The sequence below is a fragment of the Mirounga leonina genome, unplaced genomic scaffold (assembly GCF_011800145.1).
Source record: "Mirounga leonina isolate KUSES-001 unplaced genomic scaffold, KU_Mleo_1.0 Mir_260, whole genome shotgun sequence".
Classification (NCBI taxonomy): Eukaryota; Metazoa; Chordata; class Mammalia; order Carnivora; family Phocidae; genus Mirounga; species Mirounga leonina.
The window spans coordinates 107034-119969 of NW_023270642.1; the positions used below are offsets into that span (position 1 = coordinate 107034).

Below are 12936 nucleotides of genomic sequence, written 5' to 3' on the forward strand. Positions count from 1 at the left end.
ACCTGGTAATGGAAGTATAATGTTTCCATCTATACATTCTATGATACTGAGTTGAAATTCCTAAATTAGTGGCATCACAGATGGAGGCCTGTGTTAGTCAGTTTAGGCTGCTATAACAAAATACCACAGATTGGGTGACATACACAACAGAAATTTATTTCTAATGATTCTGAAGGCTGATCAGTCTGAGATCAGGGTTCCAGCATGGTCAGTTCTTCTGAGAGCCTTCTTCCTGGTTTGCAGATTATCCTCAAATGATGGAAAATAGAGAAAGGAAGTAGTCTCTCTCCTGTCTCTTGTATCTCATGTGCCTAATGATTTAATTACCTCTCAAGGGCCCCATCTCCAAGTACCATCATACTGGAGATTAGGGTTTCAACAGATGAATATTGGTCCATAGCAGGGCCTTTTCTCCCTTCTGTGAACTGTACTTTCAAATTGTGACAGAAATACAGTTGATGTTCTTTGTAATCCTTTACCAAATCCAGGGCATAATTTTAAATGATGCCCTATGCTATTATCAAATTAATCTTAATTTGATATGGTAGAATATTTTATTTATTTATTTATTTATTTATTTATTTATTTATTTATTTATTTATTTATTTATAAGACTAATTATTTGAGAGAGAGTGTGAACGAGGGGTGGGAGGGCAGAGGGAGAGGGAGAAACAGACTTCCCCTTGAGCAGGGACCCTGATGCAAGGGCTTGATCCCAGGATCCCAAGATCATGACCTGAGCTGAAGGCAGACACTTAACTGACTGAACCACCCAGGTGCCTCATATTTTATGCATTTTAAGTATTCTCTCTTGCCTATAAAAAATTCTAAATTTGATTTTTCTAAAGATGACTCCTTTTAATACACATTTTGAATGTTTAAGGAGTATTCACTCTCCTAAAGCGAAGCCTCTAGTTTATTTCGTTTCTTTATATACTTATTTTATTTTTAAAAGATTTTATTTATTAATTTAAGAGAGAGAGAGAAAGCATGAGTGAGGGGAGGGGGCAGAGGGAGAGAGAGAATCTCAAGCAGACTCCCTGCTGCCCAGGGAGCCCAACTTGGGGCTTGATCTCATGAACCATGAAATCATGTTTACTTATTTGGTTTCCTTGATATATGTTGCACATTTCTACTTTTCCTATCTTTATGATTTTGCTGTTTTTTTCTAATAAAACTCTATCCATTCTTTAAGGCTCAGCTGATTTCTATCCTCTTCCTTTCTCTTCTCAGTGCCTAAACATTTATCATATTTCTCTATATCACTATTTTGACATGTGGAATAGAAAAAAATATAATTGATATTTAGGAACTGTGGACTACTTCCATGTTATTTAACATTATCTTTGTACATTTCATGTTTGGTTTATCTAGCATCAAACTTAATGAAGTTTGTCTTCTGTCATATACTTTTTGTGTTACAAGATTGAAGAATCTTGTGTTATTACCCTGAGACTTCATTGATTACAATGGATTCTCATTATGTTGTTTTCCTTTTTTTTTTTTTTAAGATTTTATTTATTTATTTGCCAGAGAGAGAGAGAGAGAGAGAGAGAGAGCACAAGCAGTGGGGAGTGGTAGGAAGAGGGAGAAGCAGGCTCCCTGCTGAGCAAGGAGCCCAATGCAGGACTTGATCCCAGGATCCTGGGATCATGACCTGAGCTGAAGGCAGTCGCTTAACCAACTGAGCCACCCAGGCACCCCTATGTTGCTTTCCTTTTAAGTAGCATTTTAGTTAACCTTTTGGTTATTTGATTCAGGTGGAAAACTTAATTGATTGTTGGATCTTCATGTAGACTTTAATGACTTAGCAGCAGCAACCAAAGCAGTTTTCTCTTAGCATCTTAGAGTCCTCTTATATGCAATGTTATAAGGAGGTGCCACATACTGACATCAATCCAGTTTTGTCACTTACTAGATGCATAGTTTTGATCAAGTTATAGAACCTTTCTAAGACTCAATTTATTTATTTGAAAATGGTGACAATATCTTTTTTTTGGGTTATTTTGAGGATTAAGAGAATGGTAAAGTAGCATAGTGACATAACGGGACTTTAATAAAATGGTAACTGTATTTATCATAAGCATTTGTTCCTTGAGTACTGTCTCCTCGTTATGTTCACTAGTTCTCACACATACAGCAGTGAGTTATATCAGCATAGAGGTATAGTTTTAGCCATTTGTAATACCTTTACATTTTTTCCTTTTTCTTCATAATAGAAACTGCTTACTCCCTGAGGAAGAGATTAGATGTCATGTTGAAAATATTTGAAAAACAGTCAAATATGTTGGAGAGGTAAGCTTTTAAAATAACTCCTTTTCTTAATTATGAAAATGAGTAGACATGTATTTTAGAAAAATTGGAAACATAAATAAGACCACTGTTAAAAAACTTTAGTGTTCTTATGTCAATTTTTGTGATATTGTAATTTTAAAATTATAATCATGCAGAATATAAAATTGTATAGCCACAATGGAAAACAGTATGTCAGTTTCTCAGAAAATTAAAAATGTAATTACCATATGATCCAGTAATTTCATTTCTGGTTAGATACCCTGCAAAATTGAAATCAGGGTCTCAAAGACACTCATGTTTACTGTAGCCTTATTTGCAATAGCAAAGGGTGGAAGCAACCCAAGTGTCCAAAAACAGATAAATAGATAAAGAAAATGTGATACATACATACAATGGAATATTATTTAGTATTAAAAAGGAAGGAAATTCTGACATATGGTACAACATGAATGAACCTTGAAGATATTATGCTAAGTAAAATAAGGCAGTCACAAGAAGACAAAGTTATATGATTTCATTTATATGAGGTACCTAGAATAGTCACTGAATTACCCACAGTTCTTTCAGGTGACTAAGATTAAATTAGTAAAAAACTTTCACGTTGAAAAAGCATGTCTTGTAGAATGAAATCACAAATCAACTTTTATTTGGACACTTTTGGTTCATTTATATTTGCTAATTGAAGCTTATTTTCCCCCTGCTCCTGGATAAAAACTAGGGTAAATCATGACTTTTTTGATTACTCTCAGATAATAATTAATTTAAATTTAATTTAGAAGCACTGTCCTAATTGGGAAATTAAAATTCCTTGTCAAATATTACAGTCAATATTTTAATTTTTATTCTAAGTTAAAATGTCCTTTTCCTCCTACCTAGTATACCAGCTGAAAACTGCTAGGGGTTATGATTGGCTTTTCTCTTTCATTACCTCCTTTCCAACTAACTAGTTGTAGTTTCTGTTCTCCATGTGTTTAGGAAGAGAGGGAATAAGGTATAAGGTATACAGGAAAAGTCTTACTTGACTGTCACTGGCTTCCTTCTCCATAACTACAGATAACACCAAATTTTCTAAGTATTCTCCTTAAAGTGTCTCTCACTAGGCTTGAGATCAGGGCAAGCATATCCTTCTCTCCCTTAAGGGTTTGTATATGGCTGAAGGCACCCACTAGCTCTCTGCAGAGCAATACTCTTTCTAAATCTTCTTTCCTGACCCTTTTTATACTGTCCATATCAATGAAAGGTTTTAGTGCTCTTTCTTGGCTGCCTCCTTTTTTTTTTTTTTTTAAGTGCTAATGGTCATCTGCCTCACCCATTACTTTGGCATGTGATACTGGGAACTTAGGGTCTCCATTGATGCCTCCTTATACAACTTGTTACAGTTACATCCTTGAAAATTCTGTTAAAATAAAGATAGGGTGTGACAAAAGGCTTAGTGCAGTTTTAAGATTTAATAACCTCAGAACTAGGAGGGAGGGAAGATGGTGGAAGAGTAGGGCACCCGCATTTCATCTGGTACCTTGAATTAGCTAGATAGCTATCAAATCATTCTGAGCACCTGTGAATTCAACCTGAGATGTAAGAAAAGGATTGCTGCAATTCTACAAATAGAAAAGTGACCATTTTTTGCAAGGTAGGAGGTGTGGAGATGTGAATCTGAGGGGATATATTGGAAGATAAATCATGGGGGGAGAGAGCCTGTCAGCAGGCTACCAGAAAGTGATATAGCAGTGGAGCACAAAATCGGAACTTTTAGAAGTCTGCCCCTGTGAGGAATGACCCTGCCTGAAATGTGTTCAGGTGGTGAAGTGGGGTGGAATCCTAGGTGGGACAGTGTGGTCTCAGGATCCCCAGGGTCTCATAAGGAAAGGGGGGGCCTAAATGTGGCAGAGTTTCCAAGCATTGGAGCAGGGAAGCCGGCTACAATTAGTGAGCCCCCGAGTGGCCTCTCAGCTAGATGTTGCCATAAACTGCAAACCACAGCACTGTTGGGGACTGCTGTCAGAGTAGGGGCCCAGCAAGTGACAACCACTGTGAAATCCAGCTCTTTCCCCCCTGGAGGAGCAGTGGGAGTGCATGCACAATTGGGCAAATGCTCCCTGAGAAGGGGCCCAGCAAGCAGCAGGGTGGTGGTGAGACACCCCTGCCTCCCCTGGGAGGATTGGTGTGGGTGTGCACCACAGGAGTCTGGGGAGTTTGGCCCACATGAAAGGGATTGACTGCCTTTCCCCAAGGGTGCACTGAGGAGTGGGGGCCAGGACCTTTCAGCTCCAGGACTGGAGATTGGGGCACCACCATTTTTTACTTTTTTTGTCATCCTCTAAAGTAGTACAAAAAGCCTTCAGGGAACAAAAGCCACATAGTACAACCCAAAGCAGCATACACTGAGCCCAGGCCCCTGGCAAGAGGCAGTGCAACTCTGCCCAGGCAAAGACACCTGAGAATCAGTGCAACAGGCCCCTCCCCCAGAAGACCAGCAGGATCCTCAGGCAAATACCAAGTTTAAAATTCCTGTGCTAGGGGAAAATAGTATAAAGAACTGGAGATTTTTTCACATGAGTCTTTAGTCTTTCGGTTTAAATTTTTCTTTTTCTTTTCCTTTTCAACTAGTTTCTTATTTTATCAACTCTTTGTTTTTAAGTCTTTTTTTAATTTTCATTTTTACATTTACATTTTATAGATATATTCTTCATTTTTGGCTTCTGTTCATTGTATTCAATTTTATTTTTGTGTGTATATATATATATATAAATTTTGCTTTCTTTAAAATTTTGGGATTTAGTGTCTTCTAACAGACCAAAATACACCCAGGACCAAGTGGATTACCCGGTTTTGTCCATCTGTGAGATTATATTCTCTCTTTTCTCCCTTTTTTTTTCCTTTTTTTTTTTGGTTTCTGATCTCTTGGATTTGTCTAGTGTGTACTTCTCTTGGGTCGTGGTTGATATTTTTGATTTTGTTCTCTCGTTCATCTATTTCTGCTCTGGGCAAAATGACTAGAAGGAGGAATTCATAACAAAACAAAGAACCAGAGGTAATACTCTCTGCCACAAATCTAATCGATATGGATATAAGTAAACTGTCAGAGCCGGAATTCAGGATAATGATTATAAAGTTACTACCTGGGCTTGAAAAAAGCATAAAAGACACCAGAGAATCTCTTAGTGCAGATATGAAATCTAATCAGGCTGAAATTTAAAATGGCTTAACTGATATGCAGTCTAAAATGGATGTTCTAACAGCTAGGGTAAATGAAGCAGAAGAGTCAGTGACATAGAAGACAAGTTGATGGAAAGGAAGGAAGCTGAGGAAAAGAGAGAAGAACAACTAATAGACCATGAGGGGAGGCTTCGAGAAATCAGCAATACCATAAAGCAAAATAATTATTGGGGTCCCAGAGGAAGAAGAAAGAGAGAGAGAAGGTATATTTGAGCAAATCATAGCTGAGAACTTCCCTAGTTTGGGGAAGGAAACAGGTATTCAAGTCCAGGAGGTAGAGAGAACCCCCTCAAAATGAATAAAAATAGTTTAAGACCCCGACATAAAATAGTGAAGCTTGCACATTTCGGAGATAAAGAGAAAATCCTGAAAGCAGCTCAAGACAAGAACTCTTTAACCTATAGGGGTAGGAACTGGCAGCAGACCTATCTACAGAGACCTGGCAGGCCAGAAAGGGCTGGCATGATATATTCAGGGTACTAAATGAGAAAAACATACAGACAAGAATACTTTATCCAGCATCTATCATTCAGAATGGAAGGAGAGATAAAGAGCTTCCAGGACAAACAGAAACTAAAAGAATCTGTGATCACTAAAACCAGCCCTGTGAGAAATATTAAGGGAGGTCCTGTAAGTGAAGAGAGAGTCCGAGAGTAACAGTAACCAGAAAGAAACAGAGATAATCTATAGAAACAGGGACTTTACAGGTAATACAATAGCACTAAATTCATATCCTTCAATAGTTACTCTGAATGTAAATGGGCTAAATGCTCCAAACAAAAGACGCAGTATCAGTTTGGATAAGCAAGACCTACCTATATGCTGTCCACAAGAGACTCATTTTAGACTTAAAGACACCTCCAGATTGAAAGTGAGGGGGTGGAAAAACCATTTATCATGCTAAAGGGCATCAAAAGAAAGTTGGGGTGGCAATCCTTATATCAGACAAATTAGATTTTAAACCAAAGACTGTAATAAGAGATGACACAATGACACTGTGGTATAGTGTCATAATTAAAGGGTCTATCCTACAAGAATCTAACAATTATAAATATTTATGCTCTTTAACTTGGGAGCAGCCAATTATATAAACCAATTAATAATAAAATTAAAGAAAAACAAATAATAATACAATAATACAAGGGGACTTCACCCCACTCACAGCAACAAGGGCTTTGAATGACACCCTGGAAGAACAACAAGGAAACAAGGCTTTGAATGACACCCTGGGCCAGATGGACTTCACAGATATATACAGAGCATTCCATCCTAAAACAACAGAATTCACATTCTTCTTGAGTGGACATGGAACATTCTCCAGAATAGATCACATCCTAGGTCACAAATCAGGTCTTAGCTGATACCAAAACATTGGGATTATTCCCTGCATATTTTCAGATCACAAATGCACTGAAACTTGAACTCAATCACAAGAGAAAATTTAGAAGGAACTCAAACATTTGGAGAATAAAGAGCATCCTACTAATGAATGAATGGGTCATGACGAAATTAAAGAAGAATTACAAAAATTCAAGGAAAGAAATGAAAATGAAAACACAACTGTTCAAAACCTTTGGGATACAGCAAAGGCGGTCCTAAGAGGGAAGTACATAGCAATACAAGCCTTTCTCAAAGAATTGGAAAACACTTAAATGCACAAGCTAAACTTACACCTAAAGGAGCTGGAGAAAGAACAGCAAATAGAGCCTAAACCAAGCAGATGGAGAGAAATAATAAAGATTAGAACTTTGAAATCAATGAAATAGAAACCAAAAGAACAGAACAGATCAATGAAACTAGAAGCTGGTTCTTTGAAAGAATTAATAAGATCAATAAACCTCTATCCATACCTACCAAAAGGAAAAGAGAAAGGACCCAAATAAATAAAATTATGAATGAAAGAGGAGAGATCATGACCAACACCAAAACTGAAAAGGAAGAAATAGAAAATCTGAACAGACCCATAACCAGCAAGGAAATTGAAGCAGTAATAAAAAAAACTCCCAATAAACAAGCGTCCAGGCCTGGATGGCTTTCCAGGGGAATTCTACCAAACATTTAAGAAAGAACTAATACTTTTTCTTTTTTTAATTTAAAAAATTTTTTGTTTAAATTTTATTTTATTATGTTATGTTAGTCCCCATACAGTACATCATAGTTTTTGATGTAGTGTTCCATGATTCATTGTTTTCGAATAACACCCAGTGCTTCATGCAGTACATGCCCTCCTTAATACCCATCACCGGGCTAACCCATCCCCCCAACCTCTCCCCTCTAAAATCCTCAGTTTGTTTTTCAGAGTCCATAGTCTCTAGTGGTTCATCTCCCCCTCCGACCCCCCCCCTTTGTTTTTCCCTTCCTTCTCCTAATGTCCTCCATGCTATTGCCTATGTTACATGAATAAGTGAAACCATATGATAATTGACTCTCTCTGCTTGACTTATTTCACTTAGCATAATCACTTCCAGTCCCATCCATGTTGATGTAAAAGTTGGGTATTCATCCTTTCTGATGGTTGAGTAGTATCTCATTGTATATATGGACCACATCTTTATCCATCCAGCTGTTGAAGGCCATCTCAGCTCCTTCCACAGTTTGGCTATTGTGGACATTGCTGCTATGAACACTGGGGTGCATATGGCCCTTCTTTTCACTACATCTGTGCCTTTGGGGTAAATACCCAGGAGTGCAATTGCTGGGCCATAGAGTAGCTCTATTTTTAATTTTTTGAGGAACTTCCACACTGTTTTCCAAAGTGGCTGTACCAACTTGCATTTCTACCAACAGTGTAAGAGGGTTCCCCATTCTCCAAAACCTCTCCAACATTTGTTGTTTCTTGCCTTGTCAATTTTTGCCATTCTAACTGGTGTAAGGTGGTATCTCAATGTGGTTTTGACTTGAATTTCCCTGATGGCTAATGATGATGAACATTTTTTCATGTGTCTGTTAGCCATTTGTATGTCTTCTTTTTAAAAGTGTTCATGTCTTCTGCCCATTTTTGGACTTGATTATTTGTTTTTTGGGTGTTGAGTTTGAGAAGTTCTTTATAGATCTTGGAAATCAGCCCTTTGTCTGTAGTGTCATTTGCAAATATTTTCTCCCATTCTGTGGGTTGCCTCTTTGTTTTGCTGACTGTTTCCTTGGCTGTGCAGAAGCTTTTTATCTTGACGAAGTCCCAAAAGTTCATTTTTGCTTTTGTTTCACTAGCCTTTGGAGATGTATCTTGAAAGAAGTTGCTGTGGCCGATGTCAAAGAGGTTACTGCCTATGTTCTCCTCTAGGATTTTGATGGATTCCTGTCTCACATTGAGGTCTTTCATCCATTTTGAGTTTATCTTTGTGAATGGTGTTAGAGAATGGTCGAGTTTCATTCTTTTGTATAAAGCTGTCCAATTTTCCCAGCACCATTTATTGAAGAGACTGTCTTCTTTCCATTGCATATTTTTTCCTGCTTTGTCCTAGATTATTTGACCATAGAGTTGAGGGTCCATGTCTGGGCTCTCTATTCTGTTCCATTGGTCTGTATGTCTATTTTTGTGCCAGTACCATGCTGTCTTGGTGATCACTGCTTTGTAATATAGCTTGAAATCGGGCAACATGATGCCCCCAACTTTGTTTTTTCTTTTTCAACATTTCCTTGGCAATTCGGGATCTTTTCTGATTCCATACAAATTTTAGAATTGTTTGTTCCAGCACTTTGAAAAATGTCCTGGGAATTTTGATTGGGATGGCATTGAAAGTATAGATTGCTCTGGGTAGCATAGACATTTTAACAATGTTTATTCTTCTGATCCATGAGCATGGAATATTTTTCCATCTTTTTGTGTCTTCTTCAATTTCTTTCATGAGTGTTCTGTAGTTCCTAGAGTATAAATCCTTTACATCTTTGGTTAGGTTTATTCCGAGGTATCATATGGTTTTTGGTGCTATTGTAAATGGAATTGTTTCTCTAATTTTTCTACAGTTGCGTTGTTAGTGTATAAGAAAGCAACTGATTTCTGTGCATTGATTTTGTATCCTGCCACATTACTGAATTGCTGGGTGAGTTCTAGTAATTTGGGGGTGGAGTCTTTTGGATTTTCCACATAAAGTATCATGTCATTTGCGAAGAGAGAGAGTTTGACTTCTTCTTTGCCAATTTGAATACCTTTTGTTTCTTTTTGTTATCTGATTGCTGTTGCTAGGACTTCTAGTACAATGTTGAACAATAGTGACCAGAGTGGGCATCCTTGTTGTGTTTCTGATCTTAAGGGAAAGGCTCTCAGCTTTTCCTCATTGAGGATGATATTCAATGTGGGTTTTTCACTGATGGTTTTTATGAACTTGAGGAATGTTCCCTCTATCCCTATACTCTGGAGAGTTTTAATCAGGAATGGATGCTGTATTTTGTCAAATGTTTTTTTTTTTTTTTTTTTTTTTTTTTGCATCAATTGAGAGGAACATATGGTTCTTCTCTCTCCTCTTATTAATGTGTTCTATCACAATGAGTGATTTGTGAATGTTGAACTACCCTTGAATCCCGGGTATAAATCCCACTTGGCCGTGGTGGATGATTCTTTTAATGTATTGTTGGGTCCTATTAGCTAGGATTTTGTTGAGGATTTTGGAATCCATATTCTTCAGGGATATTGGTCTGAAATTCTCCTTTTTGATGGAGTCTTTGCCTGGTTTGGGGATTAAGGTAATGTTGGCCTCATACAATGAGTCTGGAAGCTTTCCTTCTGTTTCTATTTTTTTGAAACAGCTTCAGGAGAATAGGTATTATTTCTTCTTTGAATTCTTGGTAGAATTCCCCGGGGAATCCATCAGGCCCTAGACTCTTGTTTTTTGGGGAGGTTTTTGATCACTGCTTTAATCTCGTTATTCATGTTGTGAATTTCTTCCTGTTTCAGTCTTGGTAGTTTATAGGTGTCCAGGAAGGCATCCATTCCTTCCAGGTTGCTCAATTTATTGGCATATAGTTGTTGATAATAATTTCTAATAATTGTTTCTATTTCCTTGGTGTTAGTCATGATCTCTCCCCTTTCATTCATAATTTTATTAATTTGGGTCCTTTCCCTTTTCTTTTGGATAAATCTGGTCAGTGGTTTATCGATATTATTAATTCTTTCAAAGAACCAGCTTCTGGTTTTGTTGATCTGATCTACTGTGTTTCTGGTTTCTAATTCATTTATCTCTGCTCTAATCTTAATTATGTCTCTTCTAATGCGTGGCTTAGGCATCGTTTGTTGCTTTTTCTCTAGTTCTTTACGGTGTAGAGTTAGTTGGTGAATTCGGGATTTTTTTTTTTTTTTTTTTTTGAGTTAGGCTTGGATGGCTGTGTATTTCCCCCTTAGGACGACTTTGCAGTATCCCATAGGTTTTGGACTGATGTGTTTTTGTTCTCATTGGTTTCCATGAATTGTTTAAGTTCTTCTTTGATTTCCTGGTTGACCCAAACATTCTTGAGCAGAGTGGTCTTTAGCTTCCAAGTGTTTGAATTTCTGCCAAATTTTTTCTTGTGATTGAGTTCCAATTTGAAAGCATTATGGTCTGAGAAGATTCAGGGAATAATCTCAATCTTTCGGTATTGGTTGAGACCTGATTTGTGACGCAGTATGTGGTCTATTCTGGAGAAAGTTCCATGTGCACTCGAGAAGAATGAGTATTCTGTTGTTTTAGGGTGGAATGTTCTATATAAATCTATGAGGTCCATCTGGTCCAGTGTGTCATTCAAAGCTTTTGTTTTTTTGTTGATGTTCTGCTTAGATAATCTGTCTATTGCTGAGAGTGGAGTATTGACGTCTCCTACAATTAACATATTGTTATCAATATGACTCTTTATTTTGGTTATCAATATAACTATTTTGACTCTATATTGTTCAACATAGTACTAGAATTCCTAGAGAGAAGGGGACCGGTTAGAATAGGGTTCCCTACCTCTCCGCCATCTTTTTTCTCCTTAATACCTATTCCTCTGAACGTGTTCTCAGATTGACCACAACCCAAGCTTATGTGTTTGCCTGCTCCCATGTTGGGGGCATTGATATTTACAATTGTTGGATCTTCTGGTTGGATAGACCCTTTAAGAATGATATAGTGTTGTCTGTATCTCTAACTACAGTCTTTAGCTTAAAATCTAATTTGTCTGATACAAGAATTGCTACCCCAGCTTTCTTTTGAGGTCTGTTGGCATGGAAGATGGATCTTCATCCTTTCACTTTCAGTCTGGGTGTATCTTTAGGTTCACAATAAGTCTCTTGTAGACAGCATATGGATGGGTCCTGTCTTTTTATCCAATGTGCAACTCTGTGCCGTTTTATGGGAGCATTTGGGCTGTTCAGGTTGAGAGTGATTATTGAAAGATATGAATATATTGTCATCATGTTGCCTATGAAGTCCTTGTTTCTATAGATTGTCTCTGTAAATTTCTGTTCTATATCACTCTTGGGGTCTTTCTCCTTTTATAGAACCCCCCCTTAATATTTCTTGCAGGGCCAGCTTAGTGGTCACATATTCTTTCAGTTTCTGCCTGTCTTGGAAGCTCTGCATCTCTCCATCCATTCTAAATGACAGCCTTGCTGGATAAAGTATTCTTGGCTGCATGTTCTTCTCATTTAGTACCCTGAATATGCCTTGCCAGGCCTTTCTGGCTTGCCAGGTCTCTGTGGATAAGTCTGACGTTATTCTGATGTTCCTCCCTCTGTACGTAAGGAATCTCTTCCCCCTAACTGCCCTTAAGATGGTTTCCTTAGTTCTAAGATTTGCAAGTTTTACTATTACATGCTGGGGCATTGGTCTGTTTTCCTTGATCTTGGGAGGGTTCCTCTCTCCTCTTGGGCGCGAATCTTTGTTTCATTCCCCAGATTAGGGAAATTCTCAGCTATGATTTGCTCTAATATATATTCTAGGCCTCTCTCTCTCTCTCCACCCCTCAGGGGGAGATGAACCATGAGAAACTGTAGACTCTGAGAAACAAACTGAGGGTTCTAGAGGGGAGGGGGTTGGGGAGATGGGTTAGCCCAGTGATGGGTATTAAAGAGGGTATGTAATGAATGGAGCACTGGGTGTTATATGGAAACAATCATGGAACACTACATCAAAAACTAATGATGTAATGTATGGTGATTAGCATAACATAATAAAATAAAATAAAAAGAAAGTGTTTGTATTGGAAAGGAACAAGTAAAACTACCTCTTTTTGTAGATGTCATGATCTTGTATACAGAAAATCTTAAGGGATCCACTAAAATATATATGAAGAAATAAATAAATTCACATTTTGCTGCATACAATATTTATAAATAAAAATCAATTGTATTTCTATACACTAATTGTTACAGGTTGAATTGTGTTCCCCAAAGAGTTATGTTGAAGCTCTAACTCCTAGTATCTCATAATGAACTTATTTTCAAATAGGGTCATTGTAGATGTAATTCGTTTAGAT

The 12936-nt window shown here is 37.5% G+C and overlaps 1 protein-coding gene across 1 annotated transcript in view; it reads left to right on the forward strand.

Moving 5' to 3' along the window:
• Positions 1–12936, forward strand: part of CCDC7 (coiled-coil domain containing 7) — a 175613-nt gene that overhangs the window by 79492 nt on the left and 83185 nt on the right. Inside the window, exon 9 of the mRNA XM_035029523.1 lies at positions 2220–2295. Within this exon, the coding sequence (XP_034885414.1) occupies positions 2220–2295 (76 nt within the window). The remainder of the gene's footprint in view (positions 1–2219; positions 2296–12936) is intronic.